Source organism: Ictidomys tridecemlineatus, chromosome 2, assembly GCF_052094955.1.
Source record: "Ictidomys tridecemlineatus isolate mIctTri1 chromosome 2, mIctTri1.hap1, whole genome shotgun sequence".
NCBI lineage: Eukaryota > Metazoa > Chordata > Mammalia > Rodentia > Sciuridae > Ictidomys > Ictidomys tridecemlineatus.
Genome location: NC_135478.1, coordinates 22,525,808 through 22,551,123, shown reverse-complemented (window position 1 = coordinate 22,551,123; position 25,316 = coordinate 22,525,808). Strand labels below are relative to the sequence as shown.

General features: G+C 44.2%; 1 protein-coding gene across 3 annotated transcripts in view; it reads left to right on the top strand.

The window, feature by feature from the left end:
- The window catches only part of Myrip (myosin VIIA and Rab interacting protein), a 327,896-nt gene that overhangs the window by 235,894 nt on the left and 66,686 nt on the right, over positions 1-25,316 (top strand). For all 3 annotated transcript variants that reach the window (XM_021732376.3, XM_078038098.1, XM_021732359.3), the window contains exons 4-8: positions 3,893-4,029; positions 10,178-10,258; positions 15,461-15,558; positions 15,748-15,828; positions 17,897-18,040. In XM_021732376.3, the coding sequence (XP_021588051.2) occupies positions 3,893-4,029; positions 10,178-10,258; positions 15,461-15,558; positions 15,748-15,828; positions 17,897-18,040 (541 nt within the window). The remainder of the gene's footprint in view (positions 1-3,892; positions 4,030-10,177; positions 10,259-15,460; positions 15,559-15,747; positions 15,829-17,896; positions 18,041-25,316) is intronic.

Genomic DNA, 25,316 nt, shown 5'->3' with positions numbered 1-25,316 from the left:
GAGCCAGAATTTGAACTCTGTTCTCTCTGGGCCAGAAGCTCACCTTTATCCACAATGCTGTGCTTTCCCAGCATAATTCCCAGGGCTCGCCAGCCTGTCTTGGAACTGTCACTCCTGCTCCATCCTTCAGGGATACTTTCAATAGTAAGATGCATGTCCCCCAGCCTCTGACTTCCAGGGCACTTTCTTATTGCCCTGATAATTATTTGAGCTCTCAGACGACAGGTCTGGTCACACATCTGTGTCAGATGTGTATTCTCATCATTTGGTGGTCTGTTATTTTCTGTCTCGTTTTCTGCCTCACCAGAAATAGCCTTCATTACACTTAATCTCCATAGGAATGGAGTAAGGTAGAGGCAGAGGGAGGCCATTAGGAGGTCTTATCAGAATTTCCAAAAACATGTAAGTTCAAGAAAAAATTCTCCAGCCAAAAGATTATGCTATGTCTCCTGTGGGACATAGCATACTGAGAACCAACTACCCATTTGAGGTATTTGGCATAAGACAGGTGTCCAAATTCCATGCTTTAAAGATGTGCTCACTCACACTCAGATTCAATGGCTCTAGTGCCAAGTAGGCACTAGAGCTCTGGCCTTCCTCTGGACACTCTTGACTTAGAATTTATTTCTCAACCCCTATAAGTTAATATCCCATTTTGCAGATGAGGACACTTCAGGTCCAAAGATTAAAAATAATCAATTCCACCTATGTAGAGATTGATAAATTTTCACTGTTGATTTTTCCTTTTTTAACCGAGGGGCACTCTACCACTGAGCTACAACCCCAGCCCTATCTATCTATCTATCTATCTAACTATCTATCTATCTGTCTATCTATTTATTTAGAGTCAAGTTTTTGCTAAATTGCCAAGGCTGGCCTCAAACTTGTAATCTTCCTGTCTCAAGATTCTGGAGTCATTGGGATTACAGGTGTTCACCACTGCACACATTTTTTTTTATGTTTAAAATATTTTCAGAAATTTTTAAATGTTTAGTCTTTAAAGAAATGATCATGCTTCAGTTTGTGAGACTACACAGAGTTTGCAGAATCATCCTCAGGGATGAGCCTTGGAATCTTTGAAAAAATAAGCAGGCAGTTCCGGTTGGAAAGTTGTCGCTGAAATTCTTTTACCTCCCACCCTTCCTAAGCCACCTCACCTGTTGCTTATTAAGGCTGAGAGGCAGCAGTTTGACCGTTCAAGAACACGTCTAAGACAGAGGGCTCCATGTTGTCCTTTACTTTCCTGAAGCCCCCGGGTGGTACCCTGGTTCCTCTTTGAGTCTTGAGCAAGCAGTTCTCTGAAATGCTTCTGAATGGCACGGAGTGTTTGTAAACAGTGAATGGAGAACTTGTCTGATGATCCAATCGTAGTCTTTTAGGGGTATCTGGAACTTAGAACTCAGTATTAGGACTCTTGGTTGCAAATAATAGAAACCCAACTCAAAATGTTCAGGTGAATAAAAGTGGGGGTTGGCTCATATCTGCATCCTGTCCCTTTCCAGTGTCAGATCTGCTCTTGTTCAGAAATGCTCACCAGGGCATGTGTTGGGCATCTCAAACTCAGGTCCTAACTTTTATTCAGAAAACCATGACTATTTCAAAGTGATGGGAAAGATGACCCCAGCAGCTCTAATCTTCCCTTCTGCATAGAGCCAGTGCAGCAAAAGAACAAACCCTGATTCTGAGTGGGTGAGAAGACCCTTCCAGAACCACAAAGACCAAGTTGGAGAGAGAGGAGGGAGGATCCTATAGGAAAAAGAAATGTCCTTTGTGTCAGAAGAATTGGTTTGGGGGAAAGCGACAACCGTCCCCCAATACCAGTGTAAACCCCTCCAGCATGTCCTTGCTGTGGCCAGCTGCTCAGGGGGCAGTTATGAGGAGACAGCCAGGCTGAAACTTTCTTTCCTGCATTTCCTTGGTGCTTGTAAAGCTCAAATAAACCTCATCTCCAGAGATTATGATTTTTAAGGGACTACCTTTTCTACATTTTCTTTCTTTTCTGTTATATCATTCTAAATTCTGAAAATAACTTTTGGAGTTTTTGATCAAAATGACAGAGGCTTTTTGTAACAAATGGAAATGCTACAGAAAAATAAATTGGAGCCTGTCCCTGTTTACACTGGGTGCCTGTGGGTACCACGTGTGCATGGTTGAGAGTTCTCAGTTTGTATGTGTACGTGCTAATAATGGTGACTGCACCCAGGGCCTTGCACATGCTAACCAAGTACTCTACCAGTGAACTACTACACTCCCTGCCCTTTTTTATCTTTATTTTGAGATAGGGTCTTACTAAGTTGCTGGGTCTGGCCTTGAATTTGTGATCTTCTTGCCTCAGCCTCCCAAGTACCTGGAATTACAGGTGTGCACCACTGAGACCAGCGAAGAGCTTCCATTTTTTAAATCTCTGCCCAAGTTCTGGCTCCCTGGGGCAAGGCACTCATCTCAGTTTACACATGTGTAAGGAAGAGACTCGTCTTTGTAAAGTCATTATAAGAAATTACCGAGCCCTTTTTAATGCCAGGTACCTTAATGCTTCTGTTATGTCTTTTAGTTGTCAAAACAGCCTTATGAGGCCATCATCTCCACGTTATTGATGGGGAACCTGTGCGATGTTAACCTCCATATTGGAGTCCTAACCCTTCTCCAGTAGATTGTGCAATTTCTACAGAAAGCTGCTTTCTATTTGTGGCCTAAGACAAATCATCCTTGGACCAAATACCCATTTGAGAAAAATGGAGGAGCCCAAGAGACCTCACTGTTTTCTACGTAACCATTAAACACCCTTTTCTGAATGCTAGATTTTTGTCCTGCTCTCTAAATCACCCCACTCAAAACTGGACCATCCAAAGAGTTTGAGTTCTTCTTTCCATGTTGAAGGATGGCCTTCTCTGTTACCTGTACACTCTCATTCACTCCGAATTTCCAGGAATTTGTCAAAAATCTCTGATTCTGCCCCCACTCCTCATACTTTTTATAGGTTTCTTTCCCCTTCAACATCTTCTGTCATTTCTCTGGAGTTTGGGAAAGAAAAGAGAGCTGCTAAATGTGTGCTTGTACTTCTATTGAACTGAAATCCTTTATATTTCGTTTCATTTTTCTGAATTCCCTAAAATGTGGGTTTGTCATTACATTCATAATAAGGAAAAATAACAACAATAACTTTCCTTAAAATGGGAGGACTTTAGTAGAATGTTCTTATCTGCCTAAAAGAGAAGAGTCTTGTCAAAATGTTTCATACTCGCCATTGCAGTGCTAACCAAGAAATGGTTTTCCCTCAGTGCTTCATTGATTGGGGTTGAGGCTGGGGAACTTTGCTATTTCACTTATGCTTTTTTATTTTCCCAGGCTGGATTAAAAATTTTAATGCAATGAAATTGTCAAATATAAAGCTGCCAGCAAGTAGATGGATCCGTTAGCTTTTCTGTGTAACGAACCAACCCAAAACAGTAAAATAGCAAGCATTTATTGGCTTGTTCTTGGGATGGACTTGGATGGAGGGTCTCACCTAGGGTCACTCACTCAGGCATCTCTAGTCAACTGGCAGTCGATGGCTTCACTCACCTTTCTGGAGATTGACTGGCTATTGGCTGGGACAAGAGGGATAATTGAGCCTCCTCGTGTCTCTCATGGCATCTCACAGCAGGCCAGCTTGGGCTTATTCACCTAGGGTTACAGGATTCCCAGGAGCAGCAAGAGAAGGATTCAACATCACTTTGCTGCTCTATATGATCAGACCAAGTGATAAAGCCAGCCCAGATTCAAGGGGCTAAGAAACTAAAGCAAAAAATAAACACTACTTCCTAATGCAAGGGGCCGTGCAGCATTGTAGCAATTTTACAATTCACCATTTAATAATTCTAATTTTCTGGTGTCTAATTCTCTGTTTCCCCAGACTTCTGAGGACTCAGTCTCTGGAATGGTTCTACAATAATGTGAAGAGCCGCTTCAAGCGCTTCGGCAGTGCCAAGGTCCTAAAAAACCTGTACCGGAAACACCGGCTGGAGAGCGGTGCCAGCTTGGACATTCTAGGTACCCTGGGTGTCTGCGGCTTGGGAGTGTTTGGTGGGTGGACAGTTTGGAAGAAGGCCCGGCCTGGAGCTCCTGCACACTGGAGCACACTCACGAGAGACAGAGAGATTTGCTTCAAGATCAGGTGTTAGTGAGCAGCAGAAAGAGAAGGAAAGGTACCAGACAGTGTTAAAATTTGACTTTGGGTCCCAACATCCCAAATGGGCTAGAGCTGACATGGTAGGAGCCAGGAAGACCAAAATATTTCTGCAAACTATGGATATTTTAATTCTGGATCCCTGGAGATGAAAGTTTCTTGCTCATCATTCCCCGATGACTAAAACAGTTGAAAGTCATTTTCATTTGGTTAAGAGAGACGAGGTCCACACTCTGAGGCTGTGCCCCTGTCTTTCTCTTCTTCCTATACCCCAAAAGTCTATTCTTACCAGACCCAGAGTCTGATGTCAGGGGAACTAACCAGAGCATCAGCATCCTCCTAGGAGAGCTGAAGGATGAATTTCTACCCATGCTGTTTTTATACCATCACGACACCAAAGTTAATTAGAATGAGAGATTATGTTCTTTATACCTTATTAGACCAACCTGTAGGAAAAAAAAATACTATGAACAGCATGTCCTCTTAAAAAGGCTGTTTTTTATATCTAGATGCATATTTTTTTCCATCACTCTGCTGACACAGGTAAATGCTTTTTGTCCATGCGAAACAAGGAAAGGAAAAAAAAAATATCTCATCCGTCTCATTTGGAGCTTTCTTGCCATCATTATTTTACATTGTTGTATTCTCCATAAAGCCTTTGGCTATGTCTTATCTAAAAATATGCCAGCCACTTAGATAACGAGGGAAATAGGATGGAAGTATTAAACTCAGAGAATCATTAGGGCCTTTTGTGGTCGTTGTTAGACTCTCTGTCTTTCAAACTCCTCAGGAAGCCTGGAGCTGAGAGCAGCCAAGGGTTTTCCACATGTTATTTTTATCTTCTTTTTACTTATTTTTCTAAAAGTTTTTCACTAGGCAAAAAAAGAAATAAAATTTTAAAGTAATGCTGTTAACAGGTTTTTTTAATATTTATTTTTTAGTTTTAGGTGAACACAATATCTTTACATTTATGTGGGTGCTGAGGATCCAACCCAGTGCCTCCTGCATGCCAGGCGAGCACTCTACCACGGAGCCACACCCTAGCCCTATTAACAGTTTTTTGACTCAAACAGATATCTGAAGAAGTTTCCAGAACAGAATCCATTCACTCATTTATATCCCGTCCTCTCTTTCCTCCCTTGTGCAACCTCAGGTCTGCCATATGTACCCCCTTTATGACACCATATTTAAATCTCCTAAGCTTTTTTACCACTTCATACAAATTAAGAAGAGCAAACATGCGAGGGGAGTTATCTATAAGAACAGAACACAATTCCAATTTCTTTCCCTTTCTCTCTAATCCCCCACACGTAGAGAAGGCAGACATGAATCCCACGTGGGCTAATGCAGGGTTTTTAAAATACAAGTGGCATTTTGAAAGAAGAATCATTTTCTGGGAATAAGTACCTCCACAACTGAAGGAGATTAGGTGCTGGGCCCACTAGGATTCATCTCCTTTCATTTGCACCTCAATCAGTGTCCACCACGGTACATTCAGGTGACCCCCATGGTACACAGGTGAAAGCTTCTTTATGACTGCATTCCCAAAGCATGGCCCAATGCCTGGCACATTTGTGTTCTCTATATTGCACTAGTCCAATCTTAGCATTTTATGCATAAAGAGACACTTCATGGAAATATTGGAATCAGTTGATTTAAAATGAGGGGTATGACTGGGGATGTAGCTCAGTAGCAGAGCATATTCTTAGCATGCACAAGGCTCTGGATTCAATCCCCTGTACTAAGAAAAAAAAAATAAAGATGGGTATCTTCCTTCAAACTAAGACTTCCTTTTGATAAAAATGGAGACAAGCAGATAGTAGACAGTTAGCGAAGTAGCGCACAAACCTGTGAAGCCATGATCAGAAAATAATGCAATGTGTTCTACAAGCCATGAGGAGGAAAGTTAGGTACTCAAGTTTCGAAAAATCCTCCAGCGCCTTAGAGGCTTCCTGGTTAGGTGAATTGACTGGGGAGTCATTAGCATTAGCTTTACCTGTCACCCAACACCCGTTTAGGGTTGCCATCCTCAATCCTGATGAGGCATTAGAATTACCTAGGCAGCTCTGGAAAAAAATTCAAGTGCCCAGGATCATCTTCCACCCGCTGTCAATTACTTCTGAATTTCCAGAGGTGAGCCAATATACATATTTTTTAAAGTTCCCTGGGTTATATTAAGGTACATCCAAGACTGAGAACCTCAGCTAGAACTTCACCATAATTAGTTCAGCAGAGTTCTGAATAAGATGTTTCAATCTTCAGCTCCATCCAAGGGCACTTATTTTCAGAATTTTCATTGTCAGAATATAATCGGCAAAAACCATCAATGCACAATGCATCAGCTATGATCCGGGACACTCATTGTAAAACTCCTCTTGCTTATGACACATCTCCATTACATGGGCCAGTGTACTTTCCCAGAAAACACTTAGTACATTGAAAATTCATGTAGTGTCTTCTGGGCTGCCCATCACATGCTCACCTTGTCCTTCCATCAGCCCATCCCCAACCCTCCCCATCTACCCTTACTCCTATTTTTGCAGCCCATATCAAATGACCAGGTGAGACCCAAAAGGAGACCCATTCACTTAGGGTTGGGATGCAGCTTATATTCATTACTTTAGTAACATTTACTGAGCACCTACTATGTGCCCTCCTGGTTGAAGTGTTGGGATAATAAATGGGCAAGATCCCGTTGTCTCAGAACCAACATTCTAATGGAGAAACAAGTGAACACATTTATAAATAATATAATGCCCAATGGTAGTGAGTGCTTATTTATAGTCCCAGCGCAACATTTTTAGCAGTTATTTAAAAAAAAAAAAAAAAAAAAAAGAAGCACTACCTGGGAAGGTAAAAGTAGCCATTATTAATATACTTAATTATCAGACAATCCAAAGACATTTTTATTTAGTATTAGATAAATGAAGTGGAAAAATAAACCCTGCTTTTATTTATTACCACCCGTGATCTGTTTTTGACATGATTCCAGAAAGGGTCTATTGCATCTTTCATCTGGAAGTTGATTGACACATGTGATCTTTTGAAAATACTAAGCCACATGACATCAGAGGTTCCTTCCCCTCACAGGGAGCAGTGGTTTGATGTCGTGTGGCTGCTGGGTCGGTGTTTTGAGGAACAATTTGATGGTTTTCTGCCCTTGGGGAAAATCACATCCTCCTAAATGACACCAGTGCTCCTACCTATGAATTTAAAGGGAAACAGAGAGAAAGTCATACAGAACTTCAGCTTATCCTCTGAGAAGCTCAGGCCCCCAAAGTCTTCAGATCTCTGTCCTCATCCTCTCAGCAGGTGACCTCACCTTCTACTACCCCTGGCAAATGGGGCACACCAGGGACTATCTTGTCTCCCCCTTCTGTGCTCCTGCAGTGAGAGCCCCTGCCCTCTGCTCTGTGATCTGCCCCCTGCCTTGTTCTCTACACCTGATCCCACCATATTCCAGGAAGGCCTGAATGTTACTGCTTGCCTTTCTCTCTTTTTTTTGGTACTGGGGATTGAACACTGGGGCACTACAACCACTGAGCCACATCCCCAGCCCTTGTTTATATTTTATTTAGAGACAGTTTCTTGCTAAGTTGCTTAGAGCCTTGCTAACTTGCTGAGGCTGGCTTTGAACTCATGATCCTCCTGCCTCAGCCTCCTGAGCTGCTGGGATTACAGGCGTACGCCACCGTGCAGGGCTTCAAACTCTTAACTGGGCCCTTCCTATTGATTTATGAACACACTCCAGTCTCTCCCATTTCCTAAACTCTCCCTTCACTGCATTTTCCTCCACTTACCACCCTGCTATTCCTGCGCATCACAGGTGAACTCCAGAAAGTAGGCTTCCTCCTCAACTCTATACCCAACCTCTGCCCCTCCCACGCTGTTCTCCATACAGCAGCCACAGCACATTTCAGAGACACAAATCAGAACACAGAGGACCTGTAAGGCCTGTGTCCCAGTTCACCTTACCTGTACGCCCTCTCCTCTCTCAGCCCAGCCACGCTGCCTCTCAGCTGGGTCCCCAGATGCACCATGCTCTCCTACTGCCAGTCTCTGCACCAGCTGTTTGCTCTGCCCACACTGATCTCCCACCTTCCCATGCCTGATTGGCTGGTTCTCACAGACTAGACCTGTCTTTCCTGCTGAACATTTTCACTATACTGTTAACTGCCCCTTCAGAGCACTTAACATATCTACCACTTGCTACTTATTTATGCAAGTCTTTGACTACACTATATTCTCAAGATTGTCGGGGCAGGCAGGGTTTCCACCTTTGCTCACCAATGTACCCCTAACCCCTAGGTCAAGCTCAGACACCTAGTAGATACCTGTGGACTATTTATTTGCAAGATGAATGAATGAATGCTGAATGAGGTTTTGCCAAAGAGAACCATTCTCACTCAGACAGACTGGGAACTGCAGATGTGGCTTATCCAAAAACTTTTATTTTCAAAGTAAGGCAACTGAGACCCAGGAAGAGAAAGTTTCTTTCTCAGGTCACAGAGCTAGAGTAGATGGACTTCAGGTAAAAAAACCCAAACACAGAGAGTGACAAATGGTCAGGCTGAATAATGATGACAGGCTGCCCACTAATGATTTATTTCCTAAAGACAGCAGTAGCCTACCAAACCCACTACAAATATCCACAGCCAATACCTTCAGTGTTTCCCTGAGGATGCCTCCATGACAGCCTATTTGGCCTGGGATCAATGGCATTTGCCCCCTTTGGAGCTAAGGAATGTAGGTCCATATTTATTTTCTTGGGTTTTGTCTGTGTCTTCCACCAGCATCTAATTCAAAATATATTTATTTTTAATTTTTGGAGTCACCTGATGTCTGGTTGCTATCTTGGGCTCTGAGGTACAGTGATTAAAGAAAGAAAAGCCATTATCCTCACCTCCAGAGATCTCAGCTGATGAGTTATTATGGGAGCACAGGTTAACCATCCTTATCCAGAAAGAGGGCTTTAAAAAGGTCTTAGCCAGTTGCTCTTCCCAGACTGGAATGAAGACCAGGGCTATGTGTTCACTTGAGAGAAGTGGCAGTAGGTCTTAGGAGACTGAATACCAGGCTTACCTGGTTCATTCTGGGATTGCTTCATGTGGGTTCTTGTCTGCAGAAGAGAATGTCCATCATTAAATCCATTGAATCATTAGCTAAGGGCCTCTGTCTGGATGGGTGCCATGGCCTCTAGCTAATGATGTGTGGAATGTCTCTTCACACATCAGAGAGTAGAATTGATACTCCTGTTTTTCTGGTTTGGAAGTCACATGTTAGAGAAGAGAAGTCACTTGCTCAAGGTCACACAACTAGTAATTTTCATGTCCAGGAGCTGACTTCACATTTCTCAGACTTTGATATGTGGTTCTGCCTTTGACTCCATGTTGCCTGAAAGGAATTGTAGTGTGTTTTGTGTTGCTCTCTCAAAATACCTGAGACAGGGTGATGTATAAACAATAGGAGTCTATCTGGCTCACAGTTCTGGAGGCTGAAAAGTCTTAAGAACATGTCATCCATGGTAGAAAGTGGAATATAGCAGGAGATCACAGGTGAGAGGCCAAGAGAGCAAGAGGAGCCCTCCATGATAACAAGCCTACTCGCAGTGGCTAACCCACTCCTATTGAAACAGCATCAATCCACCTATGAGGGTGGAGCCCTCAGGACCTAATCACCTCTCACTAGGCCCCACCTCCCTAGACTGTGACATTGGGGATTAAAGTTCAACATGAGTTTGGGAGGGGAACAAACATTCAAACCATAGGAAAATGTATTGGAAGAAAGTTGCGGGGAATGTCCAGAAATCAGTATGAGAAGAAAAAATACATAGGTCCAAGATGGGAACATCACTGTGGGACCCAGTGACTCTCTCAATCTATTTGCAAGACTAACAATCAAAAGTGTGTCATGGTCAGCTGCCAATCCCAGGACTCAGCACATCAGTACTCATTGATTGCTGAGGGCTAATCTTTTTTTTTTTTTCTCTCTCTCTCTCTCTCTCTCCTTTAGGAGGAGGCTTTTTTGAGTCTAACCTGGAGAATGAAGGAAGCATTTCAGGCAGTGACTCAACATTTTATAGGCAGTCAGAAGGTAAGGTTGCTTAAGAGATCACAGCTCCTGGGAAGTTGGAGGAATAGAAACACCATCAGACTGTCAGGGTCTCCCAGTCGTACCCACACCCCAATGCAACCATTCATTGCTATGTGTTAGTCTGTATGAGTCTTCTTATTGCTATTTGGAAGAATCCATCATCATAATAGGTGAGTATATATCCCAAGCATGGCCTAGAGAGCTGTGTTCACCACCCGATCATTGGATATTTTACAATCCACTATTAATGTTCTGGAGTTAGAACATAATAATGCATTCACCTGCGCATCTCATTAAAATAGGGTGCCCTATAAAGAAAGTATAACCTACTGATTACCTTCTACTTGTTGGTATCAATATAATTGCTCTCTATAAGAGCAATAGTTAAAGTGAAACAAACTTCTAATAGAAGAAAATCAATTCGCCTCCTCTCTAAAGTACTAGACATTGATAACCAGTGCCTCCTGAACCATCCGCCTCCTGTGGGAGGCCCACAGCTCCTCTGTGCCGTCTCTGTTCTTTCTCTGGGTTCTGTAGGATGAATTCCGTATGTCTACTCAACTAAGGAGGTCTCGGGCCGCCCGTAAGACAGTCTTCCTGAGTGCGTCTGTGAGGGTGTTTTGAGAAGAGTTTAGCTTTCGAATCAGTAGATGGAGTAAAGATCCACTCAGCCATGTGGGTGGGCATCCTCCAGTCCCTTGAGGACCTGTGTGTAGTCCACTTTGCATTGCTATGACCAAAATACCTGTCAAGGAAGATTTAGAGGAGGAAAAGCTTATTTTGGTTTGAGAGGTTTAGTCCACCTCTGCTAGTTCCATTGCTTTGGGCCCAAGGTGAGACAGAGCATCATGGTCAAAGGGCTGGATGGAGGAAAGCTGCTTCGCTTAAGGTGGGGTCAGGAAGTAGAGAGAAGGAAGGAGGGAGGGGTATCAGGGAAGATGAACCTTTCCAGGACACACCCACAGTGACCCACCTCCTCCAACCAGGGCCCCCCTTGTCTACAGTTACCACCCAGTCAGTCCATTCAAAATAAGAGGAACTGACTGTGTCATCACTCTCACAATCCAGTCATTTCACCTCCCAAGTATTACTGCATTCACACGGGAAGTTTGGGGGGACACCCCACATCCGGAACATAACAGTGCTCCACAGAACAAGATGGTAGAAGGGTAAATTCACTCACCCTTTTGGAGCTGAGGCATCCATGCCCTCCTGCCCTCAGTCTTAAGAGCTTCTGACGCCTTCAGACTTCAGGGCTTAGGCAAATGACTCCCACAATTCTTAGGCCTTCAGACTTAGACTGAATCATACCACCTGCCTTCCTGGGACTTCAGCTTGCATACAGCACATCATGGAACTTGCCAGTCTCCATAATCATTTGGCCCAGTTTCCATAAGAGATAGATGGATAGATGGATGGATGGATAGATAGACAAATCTTTCCTGAAAATTCTCATGAAGACTCCATATTCAGTCACCCTTACTGCCGGTAACATCCCCAAGGGCTACCACACGCTGTCATATGGCCTCAGTGCGCGGCTATTTGTCGCTGACCCTGAAATGCCCAGCCTTGGTTTCAACTCAGAGTTCTAGACTCAGAAATCTAATGCTTAGTCATTAGGACACAGTGATCCTATAGGATTGATAACCTCAGCATATCCTAATCAAGCCCCTTAGCCCCTTAGGTCCACCAATGAGAGTCATCTTTTCCTCCGTTTCTTTCCCCACTTCTACCCAACCACCCGTTGCCTACCACCTCTGTTTCTAATCTTAGCCTTTTCTTTCCACTCTGAGGCTCATGGTATGAGCAGCTCCCTGCAAGAAATTCTTCTGTATTAATACTAATTTCAGTGACCATTATGTCAGACAGAGTTCTCCAGAGAAACAGAACCAATGGGCGCCATATGGATATGTATACATACACACAGAGGGGTGCATTTCAAGGAACGGGCTCATGCAGGCATTGGGGCCTGGCAAACCTGAAATCCATAGGGTAGGCCAGCAGTCTGAAAATTCAGGCTGGAGTATATGATGCAGTCCTTAAACAGAATTTCTTCTCTGGGAAACGTCAGTATTTGCTCTGAGACCTTTCAACTGATTGAATTAGGCTCACCCACATTGCTGAGGGTAATCTACTTTACATAAAGTCAGTTGATTTTAGACATTAACCACATCTACAAAATACCTTCAAAGAAACACATAGATTAATGCTTGATTAAATAACTAGATATGATGACCTAGCCAAGTAACACATAAAACCAAACATTATGTCATTTAACAAACCCTCTTTTACATCCCCAGCAGTTTTTCCTCTCTGAAATACCAGCCTAAACCTTCACTTTTCAGCCTGTTTTCCACATCATTCTGATCCCGGAATCATAAATATGGCATCCAATGTATGTTTTTAGCACCTTTGTCTAGTATGAGATAACTGTATTTGTGTGGGTTTGTCTCTGGGTCTTCTATTCTGTACCATTGGTCTACATGTCTATTTTGGTGCCAATACCATGCCATTTTTGTCACTATAGCTTTGTAGTCTAGTTTAAGGTCTGGTATTGTGATGCCTCCTGCTTTACTCTTCTTGCTAAGGATTGCTTTGGCTATTCTGGGTCTCTTATTTTTCCAGATGAATTTCATGATGCCTTTTTCTATGTCTGTAAGAAATGATTGGGACTTTAATTGAAATCACATTGAATCTATATAACGCTTTGGGTAGTACGCCTATTTTGACAATATTAATTTTGCCTATCCAAGAGCATGGAAGATCTTTTCATCTTCTAAAGTTTTCTTCAATTTCTTTCTTTAGTGTTCCTTAGTTTTCATTGTAGAGGTCTTTCACCTCTTTTGTTGATTCCCATTTTTTTTTTAAGCTATTGTAAATGGAGTAGTTTTCCTAATTTCTCTTTCAGAGGATTCATCACTGATGTATGGAAATCCATTTGATTTATGGGTATTTATTTTATATCCTGCTACTTTGCTGAATTCATTTATTTATTCTAGAAGTTTTCTAATGGAGGTTTTTGGATCTTCTAAATATAGAATCATATAGTCAGCAAATAATGATAGTTTGAGTTCTTCTTTTCCTATTCATACCCCTTCAATTTCTTTCATCTGTCTAATTGCTCTGGCTAGAGTTTCAAGGACTATATTGAATGGAAGTAGTGAAAGAGGGCATCCTTGTCTTGTTCCAGTTTTTAGAGGGAATGCTTCCAATTTTTCACCATTTAGAATGATGTCTGCCTTGGGTTTAGCATAGATAGCTTCCACAATGTTGAGATATGTTCCTACTATCCCTAGTTTTTCTATTGTTTTGAACATGAAAGGGTGCTTTGATGGGGCAAAGGGGAGAGGTGGGGAGGGAGCATGGGGGCAGGAAAGATGGTGGAATGAGATGGACATCATTACCCTAGGTACATATATGACTGCACATATGGTGCGATGCTACATCCTGTACAATCAGAGAAGTGAAAGATTGTGCTACAATTGTGGACAATGAATCAAAATGCATCCTGCGGTCATGTATACCTAATTAAAATAAATTAATTAATAATAAATAAATAAATAAATATGGCATCCAAAGCCTTTCTAATTATGGCTCCAGCTGCTTGTTTTCCGGGGATCTATGGGACTTGGTAATTCCCTATCAATTGGGTACCTGGTCACCCTATAGCTTAGAAAGCACATGAGAATGTGGACTCACCTTATCCGTTAGAGCATCACTGCAGACACCCCAGAGCTTAGCTAGGGGAGGTACTCAGCAAAAGTTTGTTCAATGAGAACGTGGACCTCTTTATGGCATCACGATAAAGAGAGACAGGGGATATAGGGTCTTTCTCCAGGAAGTGCTTGGGGTGATGACAACTTAGATTTTGTTGGTTCTGATTATTGAAACATTGGGAAAACTCTTTGTGCACTCAGTCAGGAACACTACAGGATGCAGAGCCCCAGGCTCGGCTGCCCTGTGCTGCTCCATCATGTTTGCATTAGCTGGCTAAATCGCTTTGACCTGCACTAACTATGTTGGTTTTAGAAACTTTATTATGTTTTCCAAATGCTAGTTTCTGTTCACATTTGTGTCTTTAGGAGTCTAAGAAGCTTGAATGTTTTTTTTTAATTGAGCAAGTGATTAATTAATGAATTAATGTGTTTGCCCCCTGTCTTGTTCCATAAGAAGTTTTCAGCAGCTTTCAGGGGATTTGCATGTGTTAAATAATACATGGCTTGGAGATTATAAATGGAAATAAGAGGCTGAAACCGGGGGAAAAGAAACCTAAGCACCCAACCCTCTCCAATTCACATTCCTGTGCCTGATATAACTTGGGTTGATGATAGAAATTCCCACCGATATGAAGCAAAACTCCAGTACCTCAAGGGAAGCAGAACTCTTCCCAGCACTTACTTACCTCCAAAAAGAATTTCGTCACCTGGGGAAGTCCTTTGATTTAGACATACTTCTTCCCATCCATTGCCATATACAAAGAGTGTATTTGCTAAAAAATATAATTGCACTATTTTTAAAATGAATGTTAACTTGTATTCATTTCATTTTTGTGGTTAAAATCACAGGCTTTAGAGACAGCGTACTTAATTCAAATCTTAGCTCTTTTATTGTCATATGGTCTCATCTCGGTCAAGTTATTTAACCTCTCTGTGCTTCAAATTTACCATCTGTAAAATGGTCTCTGCATAGTCATTGGTTTTGGGAAGGATTCAGTGTGATTGCCCATGTGAAACTCTCAGCCTGGGCCCTGGCATCTGGTTGAACTCTGTGAGCTGGTCCAGTGTTGTGGTTAGTGATGTTGATTTATGGTCTAAAAAAAAAAAAAATTCTTCCATGAGTTTTGTGTTTGCATTAAACCACTAGCACAGCCCTTTGTCCTTAGGACATATGATAACTTCTGTCCCTGTCATCACAATGATACAGTATATGCATGACAGAGGTCCAAAATAAGAGAATAAAGAAGAGAGGTGATAGTACTCAAAGAATCCCCAAACACCTGTTGTGTCTGGGGTGTGAGATCTGAATGAAGAGTGGGAGTCAGAGGGAGGCAGGCAGGAAGGGCAAGGAACTTGAACTTGCCACTGAAAGCAGTTGGACCTTGTCCTGGCACCCCAAAGGCTTTAAGCAGAAGCGGAAGATAAAGCAGTCATGTGGCTTGCCACTGCATTTTAGAAAGTGCTCCCTGTTCTGCTTCATGTCTAGGACACAGCATGATGGACACCTTGGCCGTTGCCCTACGAGTAGCAGAAGAGGCCATTGAAGAAGCCATTTCCAAAGCCGAGGCCCATGGGGACAGCCTGGTAGGGCTTCCCTGTTCCCTGGTGGGAGGTTGGGGTGAGGGTCCTTGTGGCTGGGAGGTGGTGCAGGTAAGTTGGGAGGTCAGTGACCCGACAGCTTTTACTAGACCAGTGTCCGACCCCATCTGCACGTGTGGTCAGGACTCCTCCAAGACAGTGATACCTCATCCCCTCAATTCCCTTCCCTTGCAGGACAAGCAGAACGAGGCCAGTTACCTGCGGGATCACAAGGAGGAGCTAACTGAGGAGCTGGCCACCACAATACTGCAGAAGGTAGGTGTGCCCTGGCAATCCAGACAGCTGCAGCCTCCCGGGCAGGCAGCATCAGATACCTGGAGAGCTGAAGAGTAAACATGGGGTCATGACAGGAGCAAAGGGAGAGCAAGGAGCACCTGGAGGCCCTTAACCAGCCCTGACCACTGTTACTAATTCACATACCATTGACAGAAGCAAGTCCCAAGGTCAAGATCAAGGCCAAGTATACTCTCACTGTACTGGGAGGGACTGCAAAAGCACTTGACCAAGGGCTGGTCCCCACCCTGTAGGTGAGGGACATACCCCAATTAGGCTCAGGTCTGTCCCTGGTCAGGCTCCTCAGTTTCTTGTTCCCTGGCTCACAGAGTCTTCCTTCCATTATCCTCTCTAGTCTAAAAGGGCATTGAAGAATATGCCCATATTTGTGCCTGGGCAGTTTTCTTGACTGCTTCCTGCCTATAGAATTTGAGAGCCCAGAGACCTTTGGACAGATGGCCCCACTAAAACCTACATTACTGCTGGTGCTCATTGGCTGGAGCTGATGTTGGTGTCTGCCCTGTCCTTAGGACTTTCAGATGCTTCCTAATGTCAGGACTTGCATCCAGAGACACTGGTTACCTCTGAAGCCATTAGCCAAAATAAACTTTATCCTCCTCTAAGCTGTTCTTGTCGGGTCTTTTGGTCCCCGTGACAGTGCAACCACTTATAAGCCATGTGGTCTTAACTGATAATTTAATCTCTCTGAGCCTGTTTCCTCATCTACGTAATGGGGAGAATTATCGTGCATACCTCTTATAGATATCTTGAGGACGAAATGAGGGAAAGCCTATATGATACCTAACACAGTCCAACATGGTGGTCACTTAGATAGAAGAAGCTGCTAACATCATAACAGGGTTCTAGTTGGTGTATGGTCTATATCTGTGGATGTATCTCATGGTTGTACTTCTTAACCGACATGGATTGAAAATATTCAATGGGGGAGGAAAAAGTTCCAGAAAGTTCAAAGGGCAAAACTTGAACTGGCCATGCACTCAGCACTAGTCCAAGTCCACATGAATGAAGGCATGCTCCAGCACACCTGCTGCAGCCTTCTGCCATCTCACAGGCCCTTCATTCCTCTCCAGGACTCATTGGAGCATCATTCCCCTGGTATCTACCAGGTACCCAGATCTGTGATGGTTGCCTCTGTACTGAACACACCCAGGCCTTCTTTTTCTTGTTATTTATCCCTAAACAAGGCAGCCTAGCAACTATTCACCTAGCATTTATAATGGTTTAGGTATTATAAATAATCTACAGATGATTTAAAGTACACAGGAAGATGTATATAGGATACATGCAAATACCGTGCCATTTTTTTTTAAAGGAATTAGAGCATGCATGGTTTTTGGTATCTGCAGGGGAGAGAGGTTCCTGAAACAAATTCTCAGAGGGACAATTATATTTATAAACTGTAAAGAGCAGCAGAACATTCAAGGATTGTATTAGTGAGCTTCTTGTGGCTGTGACCAATTACATGACATAAGTAACTTAGAGGAGGAAGGCTTTATTTTGACTCATGGGGTCAGAAGTTTCAGTCCATGGTCAGCTGACTCCAAGGAAACATCATGACACAGGAAGTTACTCAGCTCATGGGACCTGGGAAGAGAAAGAGGAAGAGGAAGCGGGCAGGCTCAAAAAAATATCCAGGATATGCCCCAATGATTGACTTTCTCCAGCTAGCGCCCCCCTTCCATTTTTACTACCTTCCAATAATTCCATCCAACTATTAATCCATCAGAGATTTCATTCACTGATGAGGTCAGAGCCCCCATGATTCAATCACTTCCCCAAAACCCCACCTGTGAACATGGCTGCACTGGGAACTAAGCCTTTAACATGGGAGCCTTTAGGGAACATTCCAGACACAGACCACAGCAAGGCTGTACGTGCTATTTTATCATCAGGCAGATCTGAACCAAGCTGATGTTCTATAGAAAATAAACTCCTAAGTGGCTGAAAAAAGAAATCCCAGAGGTGGTCCCAGGTCTCTGGCATCCTTCCCAATAACTTGTCCTCATTGTCCTCCCTTCACTCCCACCAGATCATAAGGAAGCAGAAAAGCAAAGGTGAGCAGCAAGTGGAAGAGGAGCCCGAGTGGCCACAGCCCCAGAGCTGCAGCTCCAAGAAGGGCGACAAGGGGGACGCCGCCTCCCCACCAGGCCACCAAGCACTCCCCACCCTCTGGGTGAGTCCCCAGCAGCACCACCAACCCTGCACATGTGCGAGTCAGAGCCCTTAGCCACCCGTGGTGGTCTCGTGTGCCCACTGGATCCTAAAGGTCAGCCAGGAGAGAAACCAAGAGAGCGAGTGAGTGGGGGCCCAGTGGGGTGTGGGAGCAGAGAGAGAGAATGAGGAAAAAAGAAAGCACAGGAGGACTGTGGGTGAACATGCAGTGGGTTTTTTTTACGCAGAGACCAATTTAAGAAAAATGAAGATGTTGGTAGGCCATAATTTTTATTCATTCTGGAAAGATGTGTACTGAGTGAGAGGGAAAATAGCTTTACGATGGCCATGTGAATTCTTAAACCTAGATCGCTTGCTTAACTGAAACGCAGAAGTGACCGTGAGAAAATTGCCAGGGCCATTTCAGCCACCCAAGTGGTCACCTCTAGACAGGGTTGGGAAGTCACAATGTGGAGCCACCCTCTTTGTCTGTTACCCTGAAATTAAGCCAAGAGCCGAGTCACAGAGCAGAGTGGCCTTCCTGTGGGCCCATGGGTCTGGGTTGTTCATATCTGCAGTAGTCACTGAGCCTAGAAAATTCCTTGGGGACTGTTTAAGTAAGCCCAGGAGGTGCAGCATGTTGGGAAAGGAGTCAGAGGATCAGGGTCGGCCAGAAACCCAGGTTTCTGTTAGCTGCTGGTGCTTGTGGTCAGAGTCTGGGGCATGGTCAGGAACCCATGGGTGCCCTTTAATAGAGAAAAGTCAGACAAGGTGGACAGGCATTGCCAGGTTTTCAGTCTGCTCCCCTAAAGGTCCAGTGACATCCATCCCTATGTGGCTGATCGATAAAAGAATGTGCAAAGCAGCACACAGTGGCGTGCAGTTACAGGCTCACCTACATCCTAGACAGACTCACCTACATAAACTCCCCACACCCTCACAAGCCACTGGGCACATGGCAGTAACAAGGTCCTTCATGGCTTTATCAGAAATTTCATTTATTTGATTCATCGGCAGAACCTTCCCTATCAGCACACTGTCAGCTTGCTTTACAGCTACCATCACACGCTCAGCACCAAAGAGAACAAAATAAGTAGAAGACTCAGTCCCTGCATCCCCCCCACCCCCAAGGTTAGCAAGGCAGGTGTAGATTCAGTTAGTTAAGACTGGTAAAAGAAGATAAGAGAAGTCAGCGCATAATTGGACCCTCAGTGGCAAGGTGGAGATGGCAAAGGCATTTGAGATTCACAGGAGAGAAAGGCCCTTCTGACAATGAGAAGGGAAAGCCTTCTACAGGAGAGAGCAGGGATGCCAATATCCTTCAAATAGCCTGTCATTCAGACCTGTCACTAAATCACACCTGCCATTCTGGGCTCAGGCTGCATGCATAATATTGTTTTGCATTTGGGGAGTCTTTCTGAAATATTTTCTGCAAACGAGTCAACTTTGGGGGTTCTAAGAATTAGGAATTTCCACCACCCCCAGATTCAGCCATGAGCAAGAGGGGTCAGGGCTAAGTATAGGGAGCTCAGACTCTGCCTCTGCTACTCCTGAGAGGGATTCTGAATTTGCTCTTGGTTAGCTCTGTGAACTTGAACAACTGTATTATTTACTGTCTATTAAATGGGGATTAAAAAATACCTGCCCCAAAGGACAACTCTGATGAGGCTTTATGCAGTCAACAGTCTTTATTGAGCTTCTGCTATGTGCGAGGTGCTGTGCTAGGTGCCACAGAGACAGGGCTTCCTTCCAGTTCAGCACACTGCATGTTAATCTGGGGGGCACAGCAATACACGTTCCAGTCATTGCTGGCCAGAGGGAGGCAAGGAAGGAAGGAAAGCTTGATTAGGAAGCATCCGAGAGATTCTTTCCTAGGTGACCTGAAACCAAGACTTGAAAAATGAGAGCTTTGGGAGCAATGAAAGGAAGAGCATTTGCACTGGGGACAGTGTGCACGGAGGCTCTGAGCAGGCCTGTTCAAGAGACAGAACAGCAGTCACGTGTCTGAAGCTCCGTGACTAGGGGCTAAATGAGAAGCAGGTATGGGCCACGTAGCACATAGGTGTCATCTCTGAATGAGAGTTCACGTTCTTTCTGGTATTACTTTATTTCTGCATTTCAAAATCAATGTCACTTTATCATCAAGGTAGCCCCTATGAGTCATGAGCTGAACCTCTCCATGTTTTTGGCCAGCCAGGCCCCAAGCCCAGAAAACAGCAGCTGTTGGTGTCTCCCTGACATGCTGGGATCCGCAAGCCCCACTGAAAGGAGATCAGTGAACTCGGTGATCTCCAAGGTTCCTTTCAGCTCAGAGATTCTCCAATACAGTGGCCCAAGTCACAAAGTTAAATAAAATTAACTTTAATAAAACTCCCATTCTTGGGTCACCCTGGCCACAAGTACTTAATTCCACCAGTGTCTAGTGGCCACTCATTGGATGGTACAGATACAGAACATTTCCATCCCATCCCAAAAAGTTGTTTAGTGGCTTAAATAAAGAGATAAACAAAGGACCCAGAGGCAGAAATACATGTGAACACTAGCCGGAGCCTGGAAGATGAACCAGCAGGCCAAGAGTCGGCTCTCAGGACTTCACCTGTCTGAGCCCCACTCCAAGGGGTCTGACTCAGGGGATCGAGGCCAGAGACTGGGCCTCCACACTCTTACCAGATATTCCAAGCCAACGCCAACAGCTGCCAGGCTTACGGATGGTGTCTTAAGTAGGGCTTCCTGACCTTCAAATTGTAAAGGACCCTAAACTTTTGGGCCCTTGGCAGAACTTTGTCCTTTCTCTGCCGTTCTCCAACAACCTTGACACCTGGGGTCTAGGGAATAACGGTGCAGAACCCCAAAACCCTGCCAGCCCCACTGCTTGGACTTAACTGTAATACCCAAACTTAATTCAGCTCCATTCAGGTGGGATTTCTCATCTCTTCTCTTGCAAGACTGTTCCGTGTGATTGTTCCCTTTTTAATTTCCTCCCTCATTATGTGGCTCTCTGCTAGTAGGGGGTCGGTGCAACCTGGTTTTCAAAGTCTTAAGATGCAATATCCTAGAAGACACTAATGCAAGGGCTGTGATCATTTAATGGCCCCGTGGGCGTGTGTATATGAAAGGGTGTCTGTAATACTCTGGTGATCCTGTCGATAATGATAATGACTGCAGGGACCAGACGCTGACTGTGTGCCCAGTGACTAAGATGAACCTCTGTGTGACTCTCCCTCTGTTTTCTCTCTGGCCCCATTCTATTTTCCTTAGCCTTTTCTCTTTGTGTCTCCCTCATTTCCTCCCTCACAGTTGCTCTTTCCTTTGAATAGCCATAATAGAGAATTAAAATACTTTTTTATTATGAGCATAATTATTGGACTAAATTTAATGCCTCTGTCTGACCCCTAAAAATACAAAGCAAAGCTTTATCAGTTCTTTCTTCATATGACCACGCTTATCGATCTCCTTGTATCCAAAGCCTGGATAATAAAAATATTCTCTCTCTCTTTTAATAACTGTGAGCTCTTTGAGAGTAAAGACTATTCCGAAGCCATGTTCAGTGTCCCAGAAGCCTGTCCTTTTGCAATGATGATAATCACAGCAATCATCACAACAATTTGTCATTTCAAGAGAGCTCGGTAGAACACATTGCTGCTGCCCACATAGGAGACGCTGGGATTGCAAAGACAGCAAAGGCTGCTGGTGATCACAGGGGTGTTTCACTGAGAGCTTAACAGCCAGCAGGTTCAGATGGCAAACCCTGCTGGGTTGGAGCACATTGTTCCCAGGCTTTCATCAGAGGCTGCAGGTGCACACCAGGACAGCATGGAAGGGGACCAATTTGAAGCCACGCAGATCCGAGCTCAAACCCTGCCTCAGTCCCTCAACTGCTTTGGGGAAGTTACCCAACCGACTCAGTTACCCATGTGCTCCCAGTCATTTTGAATGGGTTAATGGATTAGAGTCAATGGTGGGGCTTAATAAATGCTCTTATTAGGTCTAATATTTATTAAGTGCCTTCTCTGTGCTGGGTATGATACTGATCCATTAACGTGAGGACTGAGGCTTAGAACAGTTGAAGTTCCTCCAAGATCCCATGTAGCAAGAGGAAGAGCCACTGACTCACTCTACCTGAAACTTCACCCATGAATTAGTGCCCAAAGAGTAAACAGCCACTCCAGGCCAGTCACAGTGGCACATTCCTATAATCCCAGCAACTCAGGAGTCTGAGGATCTCAAGTTCAAGGCCAGCCTGGGCAACTTAGTAAGACCCTGTCCAAAAAAAAAGGCTAGGTGGGGAGACTTGGTGGGTAGTTACAGTACCTCTAGGTTCAATCTCCAGAACCACACACACAAAAAAAATTGAAAAGTAAAAATGAATAAGCAAAATCAAAGAGTAAAGAGCCAGTGCCTATTTGGAAGTTCAAATTTTCATGTCCATCTTTCCAAGGTGTTGATGTGCTGGATACAGGAAACCCCACCACCCCCACTCCAGACGTCCCCAGTCCTGCTTCTTTGGTGGACTTTGGGTGGGTAAGAAGAAGGGAAAAAGCCGAGGCTGTGAGTGGTAAAGAAAGGGTGGACACAAAGGCTTGGCTAGGGTAATGAGTAAATAAATTATTAAAAATTCCTATTGCTTCCCAGGAGCCAGCCGAGTAGTAAAAGTGCTGCTGTTGCACCATCTGCTGGTGTTTTTGCTTATTGCAGTGAATGCGTGGCAAAACCAGGTCTAGATATTAACTGACTCTTCCACCCTGGCCGGAGGCAGTGGGCCCAGTATCCTGGGCTGGAAGGAGACAGTTCTATTACATTTTGTGGTTGTCAGGTTATAATTTTTTAAATATGTACCAGTGGCTTGCTTTAAATAGATTATAAAAACCTGACATCCCTAGCTCTCTTAAAAAACACAGAATCCATTTTCCCTGTTGGGACTAGGGAGAGAGTTTTCATTTGTTGGTCTTGGCTTTTTTTTGGGGGGGGGCGGGGGGAGGAAGCATTTTTCTTCATAAAAATGGACCCCCACCAACCTCCTACAGACATATACTACTCACATAAGATATAGTTTGAGCCAGCACAAATAAAATATGATATATTATTTGGTTCCCTTTTTGAAACATGTATTTAGTGATTTACAGTGAAAATCTTGTAGACTTTTGTTTTAAAGTTGGAATACACAGAATGGATTCTGCAGCTGCAGTCATAACCGGACTTGGCCATGAGACTGTCAGCCCCTGAAGACCCAGAACTGTCGTATATCCTGCAAATTCAGGTGCAAACATGAGACTGAGGACCACACAGAGAAGATCATTCCTGCCTTCAAGGAGCTCCCAGTCTTTGAAGGAGTTGACAAGTCAATGTGTGGAAAGACCTGTGTGGTCTCATAGAAAAACCTTTGCCCGGTTCTGGGTGAAATCAGTACCAGGGCTATAAGCCCTCACAAGGTGGGGTTTGCCTTAGGAAGATGTTTCCATCTTTCTAATAACATCCCTGCACTTGACTATCAGCCTTGATCTCTGTGCTTTCTGAAAGCCTCTCATTATCTTTCAAGGATTTCACAAAATCACAAACAGTTCCTTGAATGCCCAGCTCCATGAAAACCTTTGGGCTTGTCAAGTGGCATCATCAGAACTGTTCCCGACACTGGGGACAGGGAGTCCTTGCTGTGTCCTCAGAATGAAGGAAGCATTTGGCCGCAAGCCACTTGTGTGTGTGTGTGTGTTTGTCTCTTCTCCAAGTAAAACCTTGCTCTCCAGGATGCAATTATTTCCTCTTACTCCCCAATTGTACCTAAGAAATTAGTGAAAAATAATTCAGGCACTTCTGAAAAACCCATCCTCTAGCCAGCCTTAAGTCCACAGCAAGTGTTCATTGACTTCTGGTTCTGTACCACTTACTGTGCCAGGGCCTGAGAATGTCACCACTCACAGGACATGAACTGCCCTTGGGTGCTCTTCTGTCTAGTGAGCACACCAGTCAGAAGACAGATGTTTGCAGTAGAGTGCAGTAAAGCATGAATAAGCAGAGGAAACCAGGTCCCCGACCAGCTTGGGGAAGGGGCAGTCAGTGGAGTTCCATGGGCCAGGACCTGCTGGAAATGAGACCTGTGCACAGCGTTTTGTGGAATCCATAAGGATGCAGCTCATTCGCCATACAACCATGCTAACTATGGTCACTGCCCTGACAGAGTCTCCTGAGGCCCATTATGCCCTTGCTTCTGCATTCATAGAGATGGGAGCAGGTGGTAACCCCTTGGTGCACAGCTTAGAAGTTTCCTTATTTGTCTTGTAAGCCCATCGTCCTCCTAGATTGCTCAAAAGTCCTGTGGGGGGAACTAGAGTTTTCCCGTAGCTTAGGACCCAAGCTAGTCTGCCTCATACTCTGCAGCACAGTGAATTGGTTCCTTGTGCCTGTGCCGGAGGGTACCTGGCCTGCAGTAATGACATGCTGGATTCTGAGCCACATCTGTCTGTGTCTTTTTCAGATTGGTTGTGTCCTTAGGAAGCAAGGCCACTGAGTGTGTCACCCTCTCCCCAGACTCCAGCCATAAAGCTCAGCGTTGTCACCCAGATATCCCATGCTGGCTTTTGCTGGCTTTCTTTGTTATGATCAAACATCTTTTTTAAGCTTTCACTTATTATGGAATCTACTGGGAGTGCAGGGCAAGGTCGTTTCCAGAATTAAATCACTTTGCCAAGGTGTGATAGCGGAGGTGGTGTTTGAGCCCAGGGACAACTGGCTCCCAAGTCCAGCTCCAAACTATGCCACAGCCCTGCTCAAAGCTCTCCCTGAGCATGTCCCTGTGTCTTCTATCCTAAGTGCCTGGGGTGGGCGAGGACGAACATAAGAACATAGAGGACAGCACATTTGTCACTGGGATAGAAGAGAGAGGTGCTGTTGGCAGTAACATCAGCCAGCAGGGGGAGGCACCCTGCTCAGGAGCCTGAATTACAGATCAGCACTTTGTTTAATGTTGTCATCGATATAAAAAAGACCGAAATAAATAACCATGAAATTCCTTCATTAAATGGCAAAGGAAAAAAATTGATCTCTACATATTTGTTAAAGTTCTCTGTATACAGTATTTGAGCTTTACATATATGATGCAATTCAGATATGTTTCCTGTCAGTCATTAGAATTCCCATTTCCACAGTTCTCCCTAGGTTTGGGTTCGTTGTGTTTTGCTTTGTGGGCTAAATGGGAACAAGCTGTGATCATTCTTGGGCTTGTGGATTAACCCTACCTTGATTGCTCATCAATTATAACCCGTACATTGTGCCATAGCTTTGTATTCCTGTGGGTTTGAAAGTCT